Here is a 26,909-nt window from a genome sequence, read left to right as displayed (position 1 = left end):
CGTCATTTCTTGCTTTGAAAAGCACTTTTTCAGTGTTCATTGTGTATGCGTATATTGTTTTGCTTTCCTGTTACTTTGTGAGTAAACAATGATTAATTGGACAAAAGTAGAGCAGCTACAGGGAACATTACTATCGGCGCAAACCTTTCGTTGTAATTAACATTTTTAATGAATGTAAAAATCTGTACTCAGGAAGTTTAAAATGCTCTTTTTTCAGAACCCAAAACATTAAATTTACTTTGTTTACTAATATATCATATTGATATTGACTTTAAAATTACCATCCTATGAGCTTTAACAGCAAAGAAAGGTTTAGCTACAGCAATTCACCTGTTAAATAACACTTTCTTTGTAACTTCATCCCTTAACCCTTTGCTGTGTGTTAAGTACTGATGAGGTATTCTTTTGAAATTCAATTTTGTAATACATTACTAACATGAAGTCATTCCCCATCAAGATATATATACACTGCTCAAAAAATTAAAAGGGACACTTAACCAACCGAATATAGCGCCAAGTTAATCAAGCTTCAATGAAATCAAACCATCCACTTAGGAAACAACAATGATTGACAATCAAGTTCACATGCTTTTGTGTAAATGGAATAGACATCAGGTGGAAATTATTGGCAATCATCAAGACACACTCAATAAAGTAGAGTTTCTGCAGGTGGGGACCACAGACCACATCTCAGTACCAATGCTTTCTAGCTGATGTTTTGGTCACTTTTGAATGTTGGTTGTGCTCTCACACTCGTGGTAGCATGAGGCGGACTCTATAACCCACACACGTGGCACAGGTACTGCAGCTCATTCAAGATAGCACATCAATGCAAACTGTGGCAAGAAGGTTTGCTGTGTCTGTCAGCGTAGTTTCCAGATGATGGAGGTGCTACCATGAGACAGGCCAATACACCAGGAGGCGTGGAGGGGGCTGTAGGAGGGCAACAACTCAGCAGCAGGACTGCTACCTCCACCTTTGTGTAAGGAGGAACAGGAGGCGCACTGTTGCGCAAAATGGCCTCCAGCAGGCCACAAATGTGCATGTGTCTCCACAAATGGTTAGAAACCGACTCCATGAGGATGGCATGAGGGCCTGACATCAACAGATGGGGGTTTTGCTCACTGCCCAACACCGTGCAGGACACTTGGCATTTGCCACAGAACACCAGGATTGGCAAATTCGCCACTGGCGCCCTATGCTCTTCACAGATGAAAGCAGGTTCACACTGATCACATGTGACAGATGTAACAGAGTCTGGAGATGCTGTGGAGAGTGATTTGCTACCTGCAACATCCTTCAGCATGAACGGTTTGGTAGTGGGTCAGTAATGGTGTGGGGTGGCATTTCTTTGGAGGGTCGCACAGCCCTCCATGTGCTCGCCAGAGGTAGCCTGCCGGCCATTAGGTACAGAGATTAGATCCTCAGACCCCTTGTAAGATCATAAGCTAGTGTGGTTGGCCCTGGGTTCCTGCTAATGCAGGACAATGCCAGACCTCATGTGGCTGTAGTGTGTCAGCAGTTCCTGCAAGATGAAGGCATTACATAAACAAAAAACCCTCAATAAGGTGTCTAGGAAACAATGAATATCGAAAAGGCCCCTGTGAACATATGTATGGCAAAAAAACCTTCACAGAGGTCAAGACCATCATAAACACAAATTTAAATATCTTTTATATTTTATTATATCAAATAATTCAAATAATCAATAGAAAAATTCAAGAGGATGTATTTTATAACACTAAGTAAGGAGACAAATACAGTAAAAGTAGGCAGGGTAGCTCAATAAAGAACAGAACAATATCTATCAGAGGGACTATAAAAGGCATATGCTACAGCTCCATCCACAATAATAAATAAATATTGAGAAATATACTGCAAACAATGATTTATGTTTTGATGTAAAAAAAATTAATATATCAATAAAAAAATGATATCTCAATAAATAATGCATGCAGCAAAGAAACCCCAGTAACAAAGTGCTAATTAAATAAATAATAAAGTTCTAAAGTGCCTAGCAGAATCCTTTTAAAGGATGTAAAAAAATATAGGCTCAAGGCAACAAAAAATAAGTAGATTCAATGAATGAGAAAGGTGCGGTAGTGCCTAATAAAGATTTTAATGGGATAGCAGCATGATGGTTGAAAGTATACACTAGTGAAGGAGATGGTAGATACCTATGTCAGGTCCATGAAGCTGGTCTGTTCTTAGCCCGACGCGTGTTTCGTCCAATACTGACCTCCTCAGGGGGAGGTTGAAGTGATAAGTGAGGCATTGAAGCTATGGACTGGCCCACCTGTTCCTCAGACCTGAATCCAATTGGACCCAGATCCATTATCTGGGACATCATGTCTCGCTGTCTCGCTCTATCCACCAATGTCACGTTGCACCACAGACTGTCCAGGAGTTGGTGGATGCTTTAGTACAGGACTGGGAGGAGATCCCTCAGGAGACCATCCGCATCCTTATCGAGAGCATGCCCAGGCATTGTAGAGAGGTCATACAGGCATGTGGAGACTACACACAATACTGAGCCTCATTTTGACTTGTTTCCACTTTCATTTTGTCTTGTTTTGTCTTGTTTTGATTTTTATTTTGACTTTTTTCCACTTTCATTTTGTGTGTCTTCAAATCCAGGACTCCATTGGTTAAAACATTTCTGCATCAGGATTTTGTTGCATTGTAATCTTATTGTGATTTAAAAAAAAATTAATTTCCATGAAGCTAAAAATGGAAGTGTCTTTCAAAGAACTTGGGTTTTTAAACAATACAATAAAAAAGCAAAACATAAAATAGACATGATAGGTTGAAACTGCATTGTGTTTATTTAATGGCTGCCTTTTATTAGTTGTTGTTTGCTACAAACATTAAATGCAATACAATGAAAATAGAAAGTTGGAATTTCTGAATCTGGTTAGTTTGAGAATTTAATTTAATTTACAACTGTGTGTGAAATTAGTTTTAATTTTCCTTTTTCTGCAATAACATTTTTACTGTTTCTGCAGTTGTTTTGATCCATTGCATTTCTTTTAAAATGTCTTTCTCTGTTTTCATATCTGTGCTGTATTAGAACTTACATCTGTCATAATTCTGCCATCGGCTATATGTTTGATAGATGAAAAATACTTTTAGGCACAGCTTGATTTGATCAATGTGTAATTTCACTTGGCATCTGATATTATGATATGAAAGAAATGTTTTATATCTCTAAATATGGTGTTCATTATTACTTCCTTGAATCTTCAAGCAACAAAATCTGCCACATAATATTGTGCACATAAGGAATGCTATTCTTTTATTGAGTAACAGAATAATATAAGAATAGAGCATTAGTTTTACACAAGATAGAATTGAATTTTTTAAATATAAGGTGTTAATGTCCTTTTTAATAAATTATTAAGACCCTTCAAACTATACCATCACATCATAAACCCAAATGTTTGGAATTCAAATAGAGTTGAGTTAATTTTCCAAAATTAAGTTATTGGCAAATTTAGTCAATTTGAGGTACAGATGTGGATTTGATTTGCATAATGTCAGTGCAATTTGAATCTGCCAGGGAAGTATTAAGAACAGCAAACTCCTTATGCTCTCCTAGTCTTGGCTCTCCCCATATGTGTCCTGTCACTGCATCCAATCAGGTTCTCTTATTGGGTTTTCCTTGGTCTTTTACTCTCTCAAGGGTTTCCTGACAAGTACCCCTATGATTTCTTGGGGCATAATGCTTGTCAATGAAGTGTGTTGTAGCCCACATGATTGAAGACCAAGAGGCAGAAAACAAAAGAGCAGCTGATTGGAAAAAACAGAAAGGATGCAGCACTTGTGGGACAGGTATTAGAAGGGCCAAGGAGAGATAAGTGTAAAAGTCTATTTGTTTAACCCATTCCTTGCTCTCAAAATTCAGCAGATTGACTGTCATTTTCCTAGACTGAAGCCAATTGAATTTCCTCAAAATTGGATTTGTTATAATTGAATTTTGGGGGACATTTTTTAGCAAATTTGACACCTTTAAAATTGATTTATTTGTCTGTAATTAAAATTAATCAAATTAAACATCTTCACATAGCCTAAAAATATTTTCCCTCTATAAATTAACTAGTGCACTTTTGTTCTTGTCTTGTTCCCAAAGGCCTCATAATTGTAATGCATATTAGATTAACCCAATGACATTGATGATTTTGGCTATTGGTCTGTGTATGGAGTTTCCTGAGATTTTTCTGATAGATGATATTGGGGAATAGGTAGCTATGGTATTGAATAAAAAATAACTTTTTCTAACAATGCGCAACAATGATGTTGCTACTGAGAGAAAAAAATGTTATTCACACAAAGTTAAATGCGCTGATTCCAAATATGAACTCCAAATTTGCCTGACACGTCTAGATTTTAAATGGAACCTGTAACCGGATGTTTATAATACTTACCTAACTGTTGGTGCAGAGCAGACGTTCATATGGGCGTCTCCATTCTCCGGGTCCGTGCCTCCTCTTTCAGCCATCTTTGTCCTCCTTCTGAAGCTAGTATGGATGACGTGTTCTACGTCATACACACAAGCCGACATTGAGGTTCCGCTCATGCGCACTACAATACTTTGATCTGCCCTACTCAGGGCAGATCAAAGTTCGCCTGCGCAGGACCTCAATGTCGGCTTGTATTTATGACGTAGAACGCGTCGTCCATACTAGCTTCAGAAGGAGGACAAAGATGGCTGAAATAGGAGGCGCAGGACCCGGAGAACGAAGACGCCCATCCCACCAGACAGCTCCCTACCGATCATTAGGTAAGTATTATAAACGTCCGGTGACAGGTTCCTTTTAAGTTATGCATACAAAGCCTATATTCACTCACTGTTAATGCATTAAATTATATTGTAAATTTTCCTACGGACATGCCTGGACCTATCTGGACCTACTCAAACAGGTCTATCACCTGATGTCAGCAGTAAGTATATAAGGCAAATTTGACAGTGTTTGTAAAAGAGATCGGATCTGTCATAGCAGTTTATACTCCTAACCGCTTAGAGACCAGCAATACGTCTTTTTACTGACCTGAGTTATAAAGGAATAGCATCTCCAAATGAGTGAAAATGCAGCAGCTGTCAGCTGTCCACTATAGCTGACATGTTGCTGCATCAGTCACAAAGGGTGTTGTCACTGATTATGGCCAATTAACCCCTTAGATGCTGCTGTAAATAGTGACTATCTCATCTAGATGGTTAATAGAGTGTTGGGAATGTAATTTATTAACCATTATGTGTGGTACGACTATCTGCATTAAAGTGATAACCATTCCATTTTCTAATTTTTGATATTTTTGTAATTAAATACAAAACATATCTACTTAAATTTACCATTAACATCAAGTACAGTGTATCATGAAAAAACCGTCTCAAAACCACTGGGATGGGATGAAGCTTTCCAGAGTTATTACATCATAAAGTGACATATGTCTGACTTTAAAAATGTTGCCTCGTCATTAAGGGGTTAAGGTGGATAGACGCAAATGTGTGAACAATCTTTACAATTTCTGCTACATATGTGGCAAATACACTACTCATGATCATTGCAAGAAACTCACAAAGTGAGTGTGTCTTGCTTACAAGTATTACTGTGACTGTCTAATTGGAAATCAAGATTACAGCTAGACACTTCATATTTGTTGCACTGTTTGTTACACTGGGCTAATGGGGGACTACTGCTGGTTTTTGCAACTGAATAATATGACCGCTCACAAATACAAAAGCAGATGCCTGAAGCACCTCTGACAGTACTGTGGGCATTGCTTAAGTAGGATTTTAAGACAGGATTACGGAACTTCTTGTAATTTTGTTATTCCATGACATTTTCATAAACTATTAACTATGAAAACTTTGATGTAGATCAGGTTATTTTAACTCGTTCTGTATGAATTTATTCAATGCTTTCAAATTACTTCATACATTTGTGCAAACGTAACCTCTTGCCAACATTAGACGTACTGGGTACATCCTGCCTTATGTCGGTATTCTCATTGCCGGCTGCTGCGGGCAGCTGGCGGTGATTCACGAGCACGTCAGCTGATTTGAACAGCTGACATGTGTGGCTATCAGGCACAAGTGGATCTGCATTCCACTCGTGCCTGTTATCCCCTTACACTGCAATGTCATAATGTCACAGCGCCGTTTACATCCCAGTTGCTGTAAGCATTCACTTACCCGGTGCCATCGGAAGTCACGTGATGTGATATAGGGGAGCCAATGGTTGCCATGGTAGCACAGGGTCATGTGATGACTCCTGTATTTATCATGAGTCACTTCCGAGTGTGAGAGTAAAACAGTTTTTCTGCAGATCTCAGCTGTGCAGCTGTGATCTCCAGAAAGGAACCTGTAACAGCTGCACATATCATGATATGTTGTTTAAGCACTTAGCACTTTACCGCTTATTGATATCAATATGAAATGCAATTCTCTATAGCTATATTTTTAGGATATTAACTTATTACATTTTTTTTGTTATTTATTGACATTATAGTCTGTCCTAATATATCAATTAATTTCTGTGGTATTTAGTTTGGCCCAATTGATTGCATGAGTGTATTGTTATTTCAGACATAGCTTACATCCCTCTCAGGTGTGCTATCCTTGTTATTTTTTTTATGTGTATTATTTGTTTGTTTTCACATTTAATAAAAACCTGTGTTTTATTCAAAAAATTATTTTTAGCAGTTGTTCAATCTTTGTTCCATTGGTTTATTTTCAATGGGTTGTGGTTTGAGTCAGTAAGCTGAGTGTTTGCTTATAATGTATTGTTGGACAAATAGTTGTTTGGTGTCTACGAACTCGTACCAACCTGTGGCTTCATATCGACACATCAGCTTATAGTGAACACAGTGAATAATGTACCCCCATAACAATCATACAATCTCACTTTTTTGCAATTTTTCCGTACTAGAATTTTTTTTTGCTGTTTTCCAGAACACTATATGGTAAACCTTAAGGTTTCATTTAAAACAACAACTCATCCTGCAAAAAATAAGCCCTCACATGGCTATATTGACGGAAAAAAATGTTATGGCTCTTGGAAGAAGGGGAGCAAAAAACAAAAATGGAAAATCGCCCAGGGGTGAAGGGGTTACACATAACGAAATTTCCTGACGTATTACAACAATTCTGACTTCAGATTTGGAACATGCAAGCTTGATTTACTATGGGATAAAAGGTTTTTGTGCAGTAGCAGACGAAAAGTTATTTTTTGTTGCGCAGTGATTTGAAAGAACTGTAAGTCAAAAACACCCTTTTTTGTGATGAAAGAAACAAAGAACATAAGGTACAAAATGACAAGGAAAAAAAGGACGTCTAGACAGAACTAGAATAGCAGCCAAAAAGCAAATATTGCACTAAAATAATTTACCATTATGCATGAAGCCGCACCAGATGTAAAACCATCACACTAAGGTGCTAAAGTGCATAGCATAGAACAATACAACCACTCAGGTACAAAATGTAAACATTTAAATAAGGTGCAAAGATATAAAGAAGTTATTGCACCGTACCCAAAAGCAGCAGTGTTACAGAGGAAATCAAGGTTATATCATTGTAAGCACAAGATGTAAACAAGCCACACCAAAGTGCTGTAGTGCAACAGTAAACATTAAGGTTAGGGCAGCATAAGCAATGAATGTAAACAAGCTGTCCAAAGGTGCTGCAGTGCAAAAAAAAATTTGTGTATAAGTGTGGTGCCCCTGAATACATCAGGGTGCCACAGGGTACTGCATCCTTACCCAGGGTACAGGGCCCACCCCCCATGGTTCCAGTTACACAAGAAGCCGATTTCACTCCCATCAGCACTACAAAACCCAATCACCTCACAGCAGTCACTGCCAGACACACCAGGGGGTTGGACAAACTGGAAATGGGCCGGCCACTGGGGGACTGAGCAGACTGTGAGAGGGAGATGGGGAGAAGAGAAATAGGCTCCAAAAAGAGAGGAGCTGGAAGAGTGAGCTCCTGGGGAGCTAGGGACACTGGTTGGGTCTCAAGCGGTGATCCGGGTCCAGAGGAGTCGGAGACCGGTAGCATGGACATTGGACCAGGGTGGACGGACATAGTCTTGGAGGACTGTCGACACCAGAAGGCCTAAAAGAACTTACCGGTACCAAGCACGATGGGGTACAGGACCCTAGGTCAGGAGCCGATTCAACGTCCTGGCAATTCACCTGTAAGGGAGAGGACGTCCAAGGACTTCCCTATGAGCTCAGAGGTTGAGGGCATCAGCACAACGAGGGGGACAGGGGTGTATCCAGACACAGTAATCCACTAAAGTCCTACATGCCAGCCCTCAAGAGCACAGCTGCACTACAAATAGTGAGCAGGGCCCCCAACAGCTTCAAACCACGGGGACCACCAATGGACCACAAATTTTGCACGGAGGCAGGTTCCGGATCACTAAATGACATTGGTGGGACTGGGTACTTGCACGGACTCCCGGCAGTGGCGGCTGTACACAGAGACTTTAGTTTACCTCCAGTGTGTGTGTCTCCTTTCTAAACCTCATCCAGCACCATGACTACCCACAGGGAGTACCCTGGTCCCGTGCATTCTGTCCTCCTAAAGCACCAACACCCTGAGTCCGGAGCCTTCCCTACCTGCGGAGGGACTGACACCTTGCTGCCCAACACCATCTGCCCTGGTACTCCTTCCAGCAGCGGCGGTACTCTCATTACTGCAATCCGCAGGTGGCGTCACAAACTAATCCCCTGTAAATACCCCCTTTCACGGATCAAAGTGTCCGCCAAGTCGGGTCCGGGCCCCTCGAGCCACCACAATCCTGGATCCGAGTGGCCCGACTAACGCCGGGGCGGTACATAAGCACAAAATGTAAACAAGCACTCTGAGGTGCTAAAGTGCAATATATCACCAGTATATCAAGTGACTTTAAAAACAGCAGAGAATTCTCACCAACAAAGCTCTTGCTGTAAGGTACAACTGGTTTTACCTTATAGTAGGCAAGGTGGTCCTTCAACATGTCAACACCTTACCCCAAAGACACCAGACACAATCACAGCCCACACTCCTTCCTGATGCATTTCTTCAAATTCTTGAGTCATCAGGAGTATGGAGGTTAATAAAGAAGAGGCACAATGAGCTCCATGCCACACAATCAGGTAGCATATGTGGAAAGGGCAGCACACAATAACTTATATAAACTAACTCCTTCCTTAGTTTATATAAGTTATTGTGGGCCTCAATTCCATATGTGCTACGTGATTGGATGGCATGAAGCTCATGGAACTGGGCTGGTATCTTGTAGAGAGATACTAGAGTTAACTTGTCTCTATTGTTGCTGTACTTAGTCCACAATTTGCTAAATGGCACTGTTATTCTATTTTTTATAAATAGTACTAGCACTTTATTTTTACTTTGATACAATTAAAGTTATATTTTAATAAATGATCACCATGCCAACTACACCAGCAAGATAATTGTGAATGAAAGTTCTTAAAAATGTTAATTTAACTATTATCTTGCAGAGTAAACAGGCTGCGATTCACTGGATGAGTCAGAAAAACGCTTGTTAATCTGGAAATATGATCTTTAAAGGGTAGGTTAATTTTAAAAGTGAGAGACAGAATATAAAAAATAAAATCCAGAAAACCACATTGTATAAATTATATAAACTTATTTGCATTTTTCAAAGAGAAATAAGTATTTGATCCCCTACAAACCATTAAGAGTTCTGGCTCCTACAGACCAGACGCTCCTAATCAACTCGTTAACTGCATTAAAGACAGCTGTCTTGAATTGTCACCTGTAGAAAAGACTCCTGTCTACAGACTTAATTAATCAGTCAGACTCTAAAGGTACCGTCACACTAAGGGTATGTGCGCACGTTGCTTTTTACCTGCTTTTTACCTGCTTTTTTGCTGCTTTTTCTTCTGCGCTGTTTAATGCCAAAATGGATGTGTTCTTCTATTCAAGCAAAGTCTATGGGAATTTGGGTTTCTTGTTCACACTATGTTGTTCAAAATGCTGCCTTTTTGTGGCAGAACTTTGGTCAAAAACTCAGCTTTTCAAAGAAGCAACATGTCAATTGTTTTTGCCATTTGGGTTTTGCACTGCAAAGCTGAGTTTTTGACCAAAGTTCTGCCACAAAAAGGCAGCATTTTGAACAACATAGTGTGAACAAGAAACCCAAATTCCCATAGACTTTGCTTGAATAGAAGAACACATCCATTTTGGCATTAAACAGCACAGAAGAAAAAGCAGCAAAAAAGCAGGTAAAAAGCAACGTGCGCACATACCCTAAGCGACGCTCCAGCGATCCCACCAGCAACCTGACCTGGCAGGGATCGCTGGTACGTCGCTACACGGGTTGCTGGTGAGCTGTCAAACAGGCAGATCTCACCAGCAACCAGTGACCAGCCCCCAGCCAGCAGCGACGCGTGGAAGCAATGCTGCGCTTGGTAACTAAGGTAAATATCGGGTAACCAACCCGATATTTACCTTGGTTACCAGCGCACACCGCTTAGCGCTGGCTCCCTGCACTCCTAGCCAAAGTACACATCAGGTTAATTACCCGATGTGTAGTCTGGCTATGTGTGCAGGGAGCAGGGAGCCGGCACTGACAGCGTGAGAGCGGCGGACGCTGGTAACTAAGGTAAATATCGGGTAACCAAGGAAAGGGCTTCTTGGTTACCCGATATTTACATTGGTTACCAGCGTCCGCAGAAGCCGGCTCCCTGCTCAATGCACATTCAGTTGTTGCTCTCTCGCTGTCACACACAGCGATGTGTGCTTCACAGTGGAAGAGCAACAACTAAAAAATGGTCCAGGACATTCAGCAACAACCAGCGACCTCACAGCAGGGGCCAGGTTGTTGCTGGATGTCACACATAGCAACATCGCTAGCAACATCGATGTTGCGTCACAAAAGTCGTGCCTCAGCAGCGATGTTGCTAGCGATGTTGCTTAGTGAGACGTGGCCTTAACCTCTACAACATGGGCAAGACCAAAGAGCTTTCTAAGGATGTCAAGGACAAGATGATAGACCTACACAAGTCTGGAATAGGCTACAAAACCATAAGTAAGACGCTGGGTGAGGAGACAACTGTTGGTGCAATAGTAAGAAAATGGAGAAATACTAAATTACTGGCAATCGACATCAATCAGGGGCTCCATGTAAAATCTCACATCAAAGCGTGTCCAGGATCATGAGGAAGGTGAGAGATCAGCCTAAAACTACACAGGGGGAACTTGTTAATGATCTCAGGGCAGCTAGGACCACTGTCACCAAGAAAAGCATTGGCAACACCTTAAGCCATAATGGCTTAAAATTCTGCAGTGCCCGCACAGTCCCACTGCTCAAGTCTCACCTCAAGGCGTATCCAGGATCATGAGCAAGGTGAGAGATCAGCCTAAAACTTCATGAGGGGAACTTGTTAATGATCTCAAGTCAGTTGGGACCATTGTCATCAAGAAAATCATTGCCAACACATTACGCCGGAATGGCTTAAAATCCTGCAGTGCCCGGAAAGTCTCACGGCTCAAGAAGGAACATGTGCAGGCCCGTCTGAAATTTGACAATGAAGACCTACAGCCAAAGCAACAAAGGAGTGGCTCAAAAAGAAGCACATTAAGGTCATGGAGTGGCCTAGCCAGTCTCTTAATCCCATAGAAAACCTATGGAGGGAGCTGAAGTTCTGAGTTGCCAAGCGACAACCTCAAAATCTAAATGATTTAGAGATGATCTGCAAAGAGGAGTGGACCAAAATTCCTCCTGACATGTGTGAAAACCTCATCATCACCTGCAAAACACGTCTGATTGCTGTGCATGCCAATGAGGGTTTTGCCACAAAGTATTAAGTACTGTTTACCAGAGGGATCAAATAGTTATTTATCTCTGCAAAATGCAAATAAATTTATATAATTTATACAATGTGTTTTTCTGGATTTTATTTTGGATCTCTATCTTTCCTTGTAAAAATTAACCTACCCTTAAAATTATAGACTGTTCATGTCTTTGTCAGTGAGCAAACTTACAAAATCAGCAAGGGATCAAATAATTATTTCCCCTACTGTACTATCCCAATACATTTTCTAAGAGCTCACACTGAACAATAGTGCCATAGAGGGTGGTCACTCATTTCAGATCACCTCTACTACTCAGAGAGGTACTAAGAAAGGCGGCTTTTACATTTTTTTGACTGACTGAATCATGACCAACTTTTCCATCTATAGTTATTTATTTATATTACTTTTTATATAGTGCTATTAATTCCACAGCGCTTTATATGTGTGATCAGCTATTTACATATGGATTTAGGAGCTGTAGCCATGATCAGCTGAACAATAATATTAAAACCATCACTTGTCATTTTTATGAGTATGTGCACAGCTTTAGTACTTAGATTTTTGTGCTGCAAAAAAAGTGTTGGCAGGAAAGATTCTGTGTAAAATATGCACATTTTTGCAGCATTTTGCATGTACTTTTTAGTGTTTTTGTTGTGTTTTTTACATTTACTAGAACAGGTGAAAATGCAATAAAAACTCAGAAAAAATTGACAAGCTGCAGATTTGAGAAATCATTTTTAAGCTTCAAATCTGCAAGGAAAAAATATGTAGCATGTGCAAGAGATTTCAAAGATCTCATTCAAAATGTTAGTACTGTAAATCGCTGCATTTTTTCCAAAGCAAGAATGAACAGACAAAATGCAGCAAATATGCGGCAAAAACTAAGTGTGTAAACAAGAACTATGCATGAACTCTGTAACTATTTCATTCTTTACCAAAGCAGGAGAAAAATGCACCAAAATTATACAAAGAAATGTGTACAATATAAACAAGACAAAATTGTATAAGGCCTAAAAGTACAATTTTATTAAAGATAAATTAAAACAATTCAAATATTGGAAAAATGGTATCACAAGATGCAGGGAATGAACGGAAAAATTATATATATAATAGTTGTAAATCATATCCATATATAGGCTCACATAATTTATTAACAATAAATGTTACTGGAATATAAAAAACTTTACTGGAAAAATACTACAAAAATCACAGGATATAGGAATTGCTATATCAATAAATAGAATGGTATCAAAGTGCTGAGTGCATCGATTATCAAAAAGATAACTATTAATATGTGTAAATATTAAGCAATATTCCATATAATGCCCAACAAGGGAGCTCAATGGGAGAGAGTATGTTATTGCACAATAAATTTTATATAATTCAAAGTTATTCAATAGATGCCCAATAGGGGGAGCTCAAAGAGCGATAAGATGGAATTCAGAGCACACAGTATGGAAACTAACTGTATATAATGAGCGCCTAGGAGTAATCCATTAATATATAGTAATGGCTCAAATATATTACATACAATAGTTGTAGTACAAATTCTGTCTACCCCCTCCAATCCAACGTACGTTTCGTAGAAGCTTCCTCAGGCCTTGCCACAGATCCTATACTCACCCTCTGGTGTTTTCATCCTTTTTTCGTTGTTGCTCTGTACTCCATCTTGTGACTGCAACTTCTGACTGGCCTGAAGTCAGAAGTTACATCACAGGCTCTCAATGCAAGTCTATGAGAGTCAGAAAAGGTCTGAACTAGGTTCTTGTAGACTTGCTTGAAGAGTGACCTCCGGCACGCTCCATAACACACTGGTTTGATCCGGTACGTCACAAACTGCCTGAGACCGATGGGAGGTGAAGGTGCTGGAGGGTGACTATAAGGGTTACTTTGCACGTTGTGACATTGCTACTGCGATATCATCGGGGTCAAATCAAAAGTGATGCACATCCGGCGCCGGTAACGACGTCGCAACGTGTAAAGCCTAGATGTGCCTATAAACGATCACAAAAGCATCGTAAATCGGCGATCTGTGTAGTGTCAGTCATTTCCATAATGTCGCACCAATAGGAGATACGATGTTGTTCCTCGTTCCTGCGACACCACACACTTCTGTGTGTGAAGCCGCAGGAGCGAGGAACATCTCCTTACCTGCCTCCCCTGGCTATGCGGAATGAAGGAGGTGGGCGGGATGTTTACGTCCTGCTCATCTCCGACCCTCCGCTTCTATTGGCTGCCTGCCGTGTGACGTCGCTGTGACGTCGCATGACCTGCCCCCTTAGGAAGGAGGCGGGTCGCCAGCCAGAGCGACGTCGCAGGGCAGGTAAGTGCGTGTGAAGCTGCCATAGTGATAATGTTCGCTATGGCAGCTATCACAAGATATCGCATGTGAGACGGGGTGGGTACTATCGCGCTTGGCATCACTAGCATCGGCTAGCAATGTCGCAGCGTGCAAAGTACCCCTAAGTCTGGGGGCCGCAACCTTAGATTAAAAGCATCACTCCAGGGATAAAAAAAAAAAATTTCACATGGATGTAAAGATTGACTTCTGGTGTTTGGGAAAGTATCCTTTACCCAATTGTTGCAACAAATGTTTTTTGTTAATCAATACCTCATAAATAAGCAAGTCATTTCAAAGTTACTACGTTCACATTATAATAGCTTCATTTCTAATTGGAGCCATGACATGTATGATGGATTCATTTAAATGCAAACCAACTAATCCTAATGGATCTTATTAATCTATAATGGGGTCCATCAAGCTTCCACAGGGTGCGATGCCATGAATAATGCAGCAGGCTACAGTATTCGTTGCCCTCAGAAACCCAGTAATGAAACATAGCAGCAGAACAAAGCCTTAATTATATAGTATCAACTGAATGGATTATTACAAAACAAGCAGTGCTATCAAATTTCACATTAAAATGGGAAAACAACATTTTATTATAGACCAAGAAGTTATTTTAAGTGACTGCTATCATGAAATCCTCTGCAATAGATTATCTTCATACAAACAGTATTTTCATAGCTCAGAAAAAAAACTTATATTTTAAGAAATACATTATTATCATTAACTTAATGCTGTTTGTGAAACCAGTTTCAAATTACAGTGGCATAATCAATACATTGAAGCTCTGCGGACTGATATTTATTTAGGGCTTGTGCAAAGTAAGCAATATACATCTTTATATTGCTTTTAAATGAATGACAGTCATTGAACATAAAATGTTTTTTCAGTCCTCTTAGGAGGCTAAAACACATAAACATAAAACAAATAACAAGAAGCAATAGCAACAATTTTCAACAGTTGTCAAGTTGACTAAGCTAGGTTTATTGCTGCCTCAGGTAGGTAATTCTCAGTGAAAGTAATGTTTTGCCAAAGTTATTGTTTTCATTTTACAGTTTGTTAAATGAATTAGATTTTTACTATATTTCTTATTACACTATTCATAGCCGTTTCAACTTCACTTTCCATTTCCATCACTAAGCCGCTCATAATAAAATATAAATGATTTAATAAATCCACTTGATATTAGTCACAGTATTGTTAAAGCCTTTTTTCTACAGATTTACCTTTTGATTGTATCCAGAATTATTCATTTACAGCACTGGTCCCCATTGGTGCAACCTCTGCACCTGCACAGGGGGCCAAGAGGTAAGAGGGCGCATATTCACCTCAAAAGTGTGAAAAATAGCGCAGTATGATGAGCTGTTCTACTGTAAAAGGCCCATATATTGTTCTTACACAGTGGTCCTCTTCTTTCTGTGTCCGCACATGCCCAATTAGTAGCAGAGAAGCCACATTTGACTTGTGGCACCATGCTGATACGATCTTAGAGTTCTCACCATATGCATTGATAACCATATCACTTTCACATTGGGAGACATACCTCTAATTATTAAACATTGCACCACAAGTTGGGTATTATATTATCAATTATTCTTCTTATGTATAATTTATTACTGGCACTGTTTGGATCTGCCTTAAAGCGTTGTCCCCTACTAGGACAACTACTTTTGATTTCACATGTTTCCCCAGATAATACTAAAATCTAATCTCACCTCTCGTACCGGTGCCATTCCAGTGGAGTCTGGGCTCGTGGTGCCGGAGCTCACATGGACCCCACGTCAATTAGCGCCGGCATCTCTCTTTCCACCTTCAGAAAAAAAATGAGCAATCAACAGGAAGTGAGAGCAGCCGCAGTGATCACTTCCTATTGATTAACTCTTTTGGTAAAAACGCAGAGAGACAGAAGCCAGTGCTGATTGGATGCGGGGCTTTTGTGATATCACAACCCCACTTAAGCCCTGGCACCATGAGCCCAGACACCACGGAAACAGCTCTGGTATGGGAGGTGAGTTTAGGGTTTTTAGTTTCTTTTGGGGTAACAAGTGAAATCAGAAGGGGTTGTCTTAGTAGTGGCCAACCCCTTTAATTTTAGCCAAGCTGTGAGCAAAGGGAAAAAAAATAAATGCCCCCTTTACTTTGCAAAGGTAATGTTTTCTAGGATTAATATGTCAAATATCCTGTGAATGGCACAAAAAGAACAAAAGATTGGGGTCCTCTAATATAGTAAAATATACTAGGAAGACGGCAACAACATTTTCAAAGAATCTATCAGCAAATTTAGGCAATTTTATTTGTGTTGTCCCTATCTAAGCCTTTGCAATTAAATGAACGCAGTTATTAGAGCACATCAACAAGTATATTGGGTGTATGAACATAAAAATTAAGAAAACTAAAGAGAATGAAACTGTGTAAGATAAAAAAAATACTGTTTTCCTTGTTTCTGTATATAAGTTGTGTTCTATTCAAGTTAAAACAGATGTTCTGTAATAGCACAAACTGTCGCAGTTTCAGAAAGAATACAACTGTATTCTAACCTAATAAAACCCAATTTCACAATAAGTTTGGTTAGAAAACAATGTACTAAAGTTTAGCTTATATGAAAACCTAGTTATTGCAGTAATCAAGAACTTTAGTGAGCAAAGAGAAAATATGTATTCTAACTGATTCTATATGATATACTGTATGCTGGAATATGCAATCATGAAGATTTGATGTTTTCTTCAAATGTGACAGGTAAAAATCCATGATACTTTTTTTAAAATGAGCATTCTCTTTCTCTCAGAAAATGTACATTCACCGATTGGATACTTACAGCTTGAGAAAATAAGTGGGCACGAATGTTCATCCATGGGGAAGTTGTGCAGTTGCAGTTGACATTCAGCATTGATGGTGAGCCTAGAAAGAGATAATGTATCACTCTACTAATTGAATGATAAATGCTATAAATCTATAGAGCTTACCATCCATTTATGTAAAGAATGCAAATATTCATAACCCTTACATCATTTTGATAAAATCTTCTCCAGTAATGTACATTAAAGGGTCTCTGTCCACACAGAATGACTGTTCAACCAAAGTACAGTGCATCATTGCGTGGCCAACCGTTTACATACACCTACCCACCTGCTTGCTTTCCCTAAATGTTCACCCTCCCCTCTTCTTTGATTGACAGCTCTGGATTCATAGAGCCAGGTAAGGGTGGATATAGATGTAAAATACGCAAGTGGGAAGGTGTATGTAAATTATTAGCCTCACCATGATGCACTGTACTTGGTTTGAACAGTCATTCTGAGCTGACACAGTCCATTTCATTTCACATGAAATATAGAGTAAGATGACATGTTTTACAATATGAGGCATTGGATTCTTATCATTGTGCATATGACTCAGAAAGGATAAAAGTATATTCACATTTGTATTAAATTATAAAAGTTGATATTAAGTTATGACAACAGACCATACTTTTGCTACCAAGGGTGTATTTCATTTGCTTGTCACTTGTCACTTAAAAGTAGTACTTGTTTACTATGTTTATTAAAAGGATAGAAACAGATTAAGGTTTCATTTTCTGTTGGAAATATTGCACGATTAATTGTCCTCTATAGTCATCACCCAGCAACACTAACAAGTCCCAGTGTGGCTAGGACTTGTCATAGCCAAAATATGGTATGTAAATTTGTTTATTACATAATACAAAATTAATCTCAGGAATGTTGTATAGTCAGCTGAAGAAAACTAATTATATAATTTAATACTTGTATAACAACTAGTTTAATATAATTAAGTTGACTTTCCCTGATGAAGCCACTCTGGCGGCGATACGCATGGGGTCGCTCACTCTGAGCGGTATCTCATGCCTTCCCACGTGCATATAGTGTCTCTGTTTGTGCCCTGTGTTCCTCTTAGCTGGCCATCCTGTGCATAGCAGTTTTATGCTATTAGGCATTTCTTTCAGGTCCATGACTTTATCTTACTGACCTATATATTCCTATATTTAGGGCTGCACCAGTACCCCCCGTGTTGGTTACTGGCTGCTGGAATTTGCCCTCTTTATCTGTGTTTACCTTATCATCTGTCATTTTGATACATTTACTAGGACATGCAATTGTTTCTCAGCACCTTAATCGTGACTGTGGGCCATTGGGCTATACTGTACATGTGTACATATGTATGGGATGTATTAGCACCTGCATTGTAGGTTATATACCATTGAGCCTTACTTTTTATGTGATACTTATTATTATACATCTTGTCCAGGCACACAGTGCATTCTTTTGTCCGGGTCTCATTCGCTACTGGCTTACAGTGTCCAGGTAGACACTCACTATACCATCTATAATTTGGGACATCAAAGCAGGCTGTATTAGCATCTATAATTGAGGTACCGTGACAATTGGCTCCGCTTCTGCTGCAGGTGCTTGATACACCCAATACAATTGGGGTATGTTTATGCTCTGACGCCATTGCACTTTGTAAGTGTATTATTTATTCAAACAGACGCGCTTCATTCTGTGTTACCTAGAGCTCTTATACACCCACCACGTCAGCACCCCTTTTTAGGAACATTGGCTATATAGGTCAATTATTTGGTATACCTTATCTATGGTGCTCTTTGATTTACTTACCGGTCCCTCATATGGGATATTGTTATGATATTACATTTTGATTGCATGTTGTCTCATGTCATCATGTTCATATATGATATGTAACACTGCCGGTACACAGGGTTCATTATTATTGTCTATATAATTATTTATATTTTCTCTATTGTTCACCATATCCACGATTACATCTGGGGACAGGCTCCGCTCTGTGTGTGTTGTCCTTCATGTCTTGTTTTAAATGGTTTTATTGTCTTTTGTGTGTATTGAATAAAGGTGTTCTTTATTTATACTACAATAGGTGTGCCTCTGGTTTCATGTGCGGTGTCTTTTCTTCCTCTTGACATGTAACAACTAGTTTAATAACAATTTGCCAAAACACCTACTATAGCATTAGGATGAAGTATTGTAACACTTATACATAAGTAATAAATAAATAGTAAATTAAACTTCCCAAGAATCAGTGGCTATCCTGAAATTTGCTAACAGCTCTTCCAGATTTCAGTCAATTCCTATTTTCTTTTATTTTATTTGACTGACTTATATAGCACCATTCATTCCATAGCACTTTACAGATCTGATCAACACTTACCCCATTGGAGCTCACAATCTAAATTTTCTATCAGTATGTCTTTGGAGCGTGGGAGGAAACTGGAGGGCCTGGATGAAACCCATACAAACATAAGGAGACTATACAAAGTCATAGCAGATGTTGTTCTTGGTGGGATTTGAACCACAGTGCTGGAAAGCAACAGTGTTAACCAATGTGCCACCTGACACCTAAGGTCATTATTTAATCTAAAGTAAATATTTGGGATCAGCAGATCAGGCAAAAATTGAATTTAAGTATAACTATAACATAGACTCGAGCTCACCCTGAATGAGGCTGCTACAATCCTCAGCAAGGAAGAAACCACTCCTGCTCAATGTGGCACAATGAAAAGCAAGGTACTGAGTGTTGCAGCCATGAACAAAACAGAAATAGTAAGCATAATTCCAAAAATTAACAATTTACATTCTCAAAGCACATCCAAATGTTGTATATTGTTTCAAATGTGTTTCAGACTGCAAGACAACTGATCCATGAATAAGGGCTGAGTTGAAATCTGAAATGCATAGCAAAAGTTAAAGAATATACAACATTTGGATCTATTTGTGGATGCCAAATTTTTAATTCTTGGAATAAAGTTTTCTATTTTTATCTGGATCCTTGCCACATCTTTTCATTATAGCGCTGAGTATTGAATCCCTTGCTCCGAAGAGGTCTGTTAGTTCTGCTCAAGTTTGCATATGGTGAAAACATTCTGACATCACAGCGTGTTGCTGCCTTTTGCTCACAAGCACAGAAACGTCCTTAGCCTCATCAGAGTTGGAAGTCTTGACCCATTGTGAGCTTGCTCGAGCTTGCTTGCTTGAGGAATTCATTGCTCAGAGAAGGTGATAAGAGGATATACCAAGACATAAGATGGTTCAGAGCAGAGGATGGGTGAGGTGAGGGTTAAGGTGGGTACAAGTATTTTTTTCTTTTTAATTTTTTGAAGACCCTTTGCAGTAGATAAGCGAATTTAGGTGCTTGCAGATTTTTGGAACAACACAATAGAATTGAATTATGCTTGAGTATATTTGCTCAATTTTAGTAAATATGTCTCTATATTTGTTATTAAAACTAAAGCCAGTATATCATTATGACAGTACTGACTGGCTAATATACTAAACAGCAGTATCAATGCATTGTACCATTTGCGTAAGCCAAGAACAAAAGATGCAGTAGGCATTTTCCTGCCTCTCCCCATACATCTCACAGGTGACTAATTATGCTGATGTATATGTTGGTTTGTCAATCAATAGTAAGTGGTTGACTGGAGAAGGATAAGAATATCCTAGGCTGTTGAATGCCTCAGACTCATAACTATGAGTATTATATATCCTATCCACATATATATATATATATTATTACTACAATATTTTTCTTCTGTTTGGCATAATAGTTAGCAGGACCTTAAATGCCTTTGTTTTTAAATTTCAATAATCTATAGTTGTGGGAATTTTTCATGGATTCTCTATAGGAAAAAAGGATGATAATACACATGGCAATCAAAATAATCTATGCGAAGGAAGACCTGAAAATGGTGCTTTACACGCTGTGACACCGCTACCAATATATCATCGGGGTCATGTCGTTAGTGACCCACATCCGGCGCCGTTAGCGACACCAAGGAGCGACGATCAACGATCACAAAATCGTTCAAAAACGGTGATCGTTGACATGTCGTTCCTTTCCTTAATATCATTGCTGCTGCAGGTACGATGTTGTTCGTCGCTCCTGTGGCAGCACACATCACCATGTGTGATACCGCAGGAACGACGAACATCTCCTTACCTGCGTCCACCAGCAATGTGGAAGGAAGGAGGTGGGCGAGATGTTACGTCCTGCTCATCTCCGCCCCTCCGCTTCCATTGGCCGGCCACCTAGTGACGCCGCAGTGACGTCGCTATGATGCCGAACGCACCTCCTCCTTGAGGAAGGGATTGTTCGGCGGTCACAGAGACGTCGCTGACAAGTTATGTTCATGTGACGCTGCCGTAGCGATAATGTTCACTACGGCAGCGAGCACCAAATGTCGCACGAACGATGGGGGCGGGTACTATCGCGCTCGACATCTCTAGCAATCGCTTAAATTGTAGAAGCATATGTAGGCTGTAAATTTTAAATTCAGAAAGAGTTGGTAATACTGTGTTGGAGTTTGAAGAAGGTGGAAACAAGATAGAACAAAGGAAGTGAGAGGAAGCTGTTCTAAGTAGATTTGCTATTGTGCTATGGAGCAATGTAAATCTATAGGGGGATACCCTCTGAAATAGCTGATTAGTGGGGAAAGTGTGCACTAGAGGATAGGTTGTAAATTTTATTGAACTGAATGATTCCTTAAATATTTTCCCTCAATATTTTGTTCTTCCAGTTTATGATTATTGTTGTAAGGTAATTTTATTGGCTTCAATAATATCACTCAAAATGAAGAAATGAAGATGCATAGCATTAACCGCTTCCCCTCTGGGTGATTTTCCGTTTTTCCGGGGGGGGGAGGTTGGCTCCCTTTCTTCCGAGAGCTGTAACTTTTTTTTATTTATCCATCAATCTTGACATATAATGGCTTGTTTTTTGCAGGACGAGTTGTACTTTTAAATGGAATCATAAGTTTTACCATATAGTGTTCTGGAAAACAGCAAAAAAAATTTCAAGTGTGGAAAAACTGCAAAAAAACCAGTAATTTTTGGGATAATTTATTCACCGTGTTAACTATATGGTAAAACTGTTGTGTCGGTGTGATTTCTCAGGTCGGTATGAGTTTGTAGACAGCAAATATGTATAGGTTTACTATTATCTAAGGGGGTTAAAATAATTCACAAGTTTGTCCAAAAAAAGTGGTGCACTTTTTGCGCTATATTCTGAAACTCGTAGTCTCCACCTTTTTAGGGATCTATGGCTCCGTGACAGCTTATTTTTTACATCTTGAACTGACGCTTTTAACGCTACCATTTTTCCACAGAAGCGCCGTTTTGATCGCCTGTTATCGCATTTTGTTCAAAATTTGCATCAACCAAAAACAATGTAATTTTGGCATTTTGAATTCTTTTGCTGCTACGCCGTTTACCAATCAGATTAATTGATTTTATATTTTGATAGATTGGGCGTTTTTGAACGCGTCAATACTAAATTTCTTCAACCCTTTAATGTTCAATGGAGCGAATGGGGTGTGAATTGCACTTATCTTTTTTTTAGAACTTTTTTTTTTTTTTTCTAATACCCCTAGAGGGCTATAATGATTAGCAGTCTGATCGCTCTTCCATTTCTCTAGATCACAGCTACACAGCTGAAATTTGGAGAAAGGAGCTCTCCTATTACACACCACAGTCTGCTGGGTGTAAGAGGAAGTGACTCATGATAGCTACAGGAGTCATCACATGACCCTGTGGTATCATGACAACCATTGGATCCATGTGGTCACGGGTAAGTAAATGCTTACCGCGGCCCGCTATTACATCGCGCTATGACATTTTCACAGCGTGCTGTAAGCGATTAACAGGCACTAGTGGGTAGCGAATCCACTCGTGCTTGATAGCTGCACATGTCAGCTGTTCAAATCAGCTGATATGTGTAGCGAACGCTACCGGCGGCAGTAGGCAGGCATTAACCCAACTTGATCCATGACGTACCCAGTACGTCATGTGTCGTGAAGAGGATAACCGGGTGTTGGTCCCCTTTTCTGGAGTTACCCTGTTTTTAATGGTAACAGTATTACTTTAAACATCATGTCGTTAAGTTGGGCACTTCCACCATTTTCTCTGGTCACCACTAACTTAGAACTATCAACCTTAGGTGACAGTCCTCCTTGTTATATACCAATGTACCATAAGGATCCCCTTAAACTTCTCACTGAGGTGGTGCTTCCTTAGTACTGTCCCGTCTTTTACACAAGCTCCCGTACACTTTCCCTAGCTCTCATAAGTCCCAAAATACTTCACAGTCTTGGTATATTATATTAGTATGGAAGCATCCAAAGGTAAGAGAAACATGGGCACTCACCGCTTGCTGCTGTGTAGAAAAATGCTTTTAATCAAGCTTCAGAGTTACATGCTGTGCTGAGAGGGCGTGAGAGGAAGCGGACAGCACATTAGATGATGGCTGTTTCGCACACCTGCGGTGCTTCGACGGTTCTAGACCTCTCACTCCCCCTCAGCACAGCATGTAACTCCGAAGCTTGAATAAAAGCATTTTTCTACACAGCAGGAGCGGTGAGTGCCCATGTTTCTCTTACCTTTGGATGCTTGGATTATTGTGGACTTTTTACAGGAGCACCACGCAGCTGTATAGTTCCTGGCAGTATATGCATGACCGGTAGCAATTTAAGTGGTGAAAACGCTTACTGTGAACTTTCTCCGATCCTTCAGAGTAGTGCCCTGCATTTCCTTCTTCTTCAAACTATATTATTATGGAACTATACCCATGTCATGGTATGCCATATATTATGGCTGTCTTAAGGAACACACTGACCATCACATATTCCGATGACTTTAATAGTCTTTTGGGGAATTACATCAACATTAAGCATGGTCTTTACCAGGGTCACAAAACTTGCTGAGTGTAATACCCCAGTCATACATTCTCCCTTAACCTTCATGGAACACTCTCATGGTTCCTCACTGGAATGGAAGTCTATACTGCAGGCCACCAACTTTTGCACTTACAATGCTCCGCCTTCTTTTGCGTAATCACCCCCTTTTGGTTATGTAGTGCTAACACATTAGTGGCCATCAGGAATCCATATTGCAAGTCTGTCTTTAAGAAACCCCTTAAGATATTAGTCTGTAGCAGTTATGGTTCATATTGGCTTGTTTTTCTGTAATTTTCTCAGACACCTAATGTTATAGTTCTAGTGAGAATTACTCAGTCCCACATAGTTTTCTTATCAATATTTACTGAGAATCTGTGCGTGTTTATAGCATGGTAAAACGTGTTAAACCAAGAGCGCTTTGGCATGTCTCATCCGATGACGCATTTGTCCAGTGTATGTTGGCATCTGAAGAGTTGGCCACTCAGAAGAGGGATACTATATTGGACAAATGGAACCTATTAGAGTTTGTGTAACATTTGGTTATACAAGTAATTTGTTTTCAAGTGGGATAAAGACTTGAGACTCTCCGGGGGGAAGGCGGGATTTAACCTGCAGTCAAGCAGAAGTGCTGACAGTGTTTCTCCAGGATTCCTCCTGATGAGATCGTCCTGAAGTCCCCGATCATGGAGTGATGCTACAATATCTGGTGAGGTATTGATGCTTACTTTATGATTTATGCTTATCAATTATGATTACAGACTGCTTACCTCACAGGTATGCCTGAACACATTTGGCTATTTTCCTCAAGTATCTCAGTGGAGCTATAAGCCACCAGTCATTTACTCCAGCCAGTAGTTACCTTCAGGAGTCTTGGCCCTTGCATACACTGACTCCTGTCAGTGCACACACACTCATTCTAGCCAGTGCATCCTACCTCTTTCAGAGGCTCCTTTGGAAGTGTAGCAATTTCCTCACAAAAACTGCCATGTACCAAACAGTCTAATTAAGACATATCAGATAGCCAGAACCACCCACCTCTCTAGCTATTTGTAAACCTGGACCCTAAATGCTTTAACAAAGCTTGTGGTACTCAAGGTACCAGAGTAGACATTCTAGATTTACATCACAAAGGACAATCACTAGTGATGAGCGAGTACTAAAAAGCTTGGGTGCTCGAGACTCGGGTCAAGCATCCCAAGATACTCGTGTACTCGGCCCGAGCACCGAGCCCAATATGGGAGACCCGAGTATTTTTATGAAATGACCCCCGGCAGCATGCAGAAACCCTAAAAATGTCACAAAAGTCTCAGAAGAGTGCTCAAATGACATGGCAACAGCATGGGGAAGACCCCTTGAAGCATTTATCACTCAAAAGTCACAGCTGTGAACAATTTTGTCTGCGTTTTACGCCATTTTTACGGCCTCACCAGAAAACCTTCCAAAATGACACCAAAATGAATTTTCATGGCGGAATTGTTAAGGGCACATACCCAATAGTGTGATAGAGCTGGTGTATGTTACTTTTGGAGATTACATGAAAGATTTTACGTGAAAACATTGTGTGGCACTTCGATGTCCCTGAGAAGAGACGTATATGAAGGCCTCTTGAGTCTAATGTGCCCATTTTGAGGAAGTGTGTCTATTGTAGTATAGCCCTTTGGCAGGGCAGCCAAAAATTGGGAGGCTCCACATTGTCCCTGGATAGAGATGTGCATGAGGGCCTGTAACCCTGAAGTGCCCATTGTAAGGAAGTGGGTCTATTGTAGTATAGCCCTTTGGCAGGGCAGCCAAAAATTGGGAGGCTCCACATTGTCCCTGGATAGAGACGTGCATGAGGGCCTGTAAACCTGAAGTGTCCATTGTCAGGAAGTGGGTCTATTGTAGTATAGCCCTTAGGCAGGGCAGCCAAAAATTGGGAGGCTCCACATTGTCCCATGGACATGCATGAGGGCCTCAAAACATTGCTCCCATTGCAAAGGAGCGGGTCTCCTGTCGTTGTAATGTCCATTCTGAAAGAATGGGCGAAAAAATTTACCATTGGGGGTATACCTGAAACAAAGGCCTAACTATTGTAACGGTCATCATGGTGGCGCATGAGGAGAAGGACGAGCAGTCCAGCGATTAGCCAAAGTCCAGAAGTGTGTACCCATGGGTGAGTGGAGGTACATGGCAAATTCCCGTTACAAACTTTAAATTCTGCTGTCATTTGCTGGTGGTGTGGTGAAGTCTGGCCCAATCCAACCCTTGTTCATCTTGATCAGAGTCAGCCTGTCAGCATTTTCAGTTGACAGGCGGGTGCGTTTATCTGTAATGATTCCACCTGCGGCACTAAAAACACGCTCTGACAAAACGCTAGCGGCAGGGCAGGCCAGGACTTCCAAGGCGTAGAGAGCCAATTCATGCCACGTGTCCACCTTGGATACCCAATAATTGTAAGGCACAGAGGAATGTTGGAGTACAGTTGTTCGATCTGCAAGATACTCCTTGAGCATCTGGGCAAACTTAGGATTTCTTGTGGCACTACCCCGCACCTCAGGGGCTGTGGTACGTGAGGGGCTGAGAAAACTGTCCCACATCTTAAAGACTGTTCCCCTACCTCTGGCGGATTGGACTTGTGCCCCTCTCGGCTGTACGCCTTGGTTGTCCACTGATTCCTGACCTATGCCGCTAGCGTTTTGTGAGGGGAATGCTTTGCCTACTTCCGTGACTATGGCCTTCCGGAACTGCTGCATTTTGGCTGACCTCTCCGCCTTGGGAATAAGAGACCTAAAGTTCTCCTTGTAGCGTGGGTCTAACAGTGTTACCAACCAGTAATGATTGTCGGCCAAGATGTTCTTAACGCGAGGGTCACGAGACAGGCAGCTTACCATAAGGTCAGCCATGTGCGCCAGACTCTTAACAGCCAGTACTTCAGTATCCTGACCAACATGATGACTGAACATGCTGTCCTCCTCCTCCTCCTCCTCCTCCTCATCTACCCTGTCCTCTGGCCAGCCACGCTGAACCGAGGATATGACTGG

At 40.4% G+C, this 26,909-nt stretch overlaps 1 protein-coding gene across 4 annotated transcripts in view; it reads right to left on the bottom strand.

The window, feature by feature from the left end:
* The window catches only part of GABRG3 (gamma-aminobutyric acid type A receptor subunit gamma3), a 1,045,631-nt gene that overhangs the window by 411,856 nt on the left and 606,866 nt on the right, over positions 1–26,909 (bottom strand). For all 4 annotated transcript variants that reach the window (XM_075336612.1, XM_075336611.1, XM_075336613.1 and 1 more), the window contains one exon: positions 16,990–17,072. In XM_075336612.1, the coding sequence (XP_075192727.1) occupies positions 16,990–17,072 (83 nt within the window). The remainder of the gene's footprint in view (positions 1–16,989; positions 17,073–26,909) is intronic.

This window comes from Anomaloglossus baeobatrachus, chromosome 2, assembly GCF_048569485.1.
Source record: "Anomaloglossus baeobatrachus isolate aAnoBae1 chromosome 2, aAnoBae1.hap1, whole genome shotgun sequence".
Classification (NCBI taxonomy): Eukaryota; Metazoa; Chordata; class Amphibia; order Anura; family Aromobatidae; genus Anomaloglossus; species Anomaloglossus baeobatrachus.
Note: the sequence above shows the minus strand (reverse complement) of the source record. Positions and strands in the feature narration are given on the sequence as shown.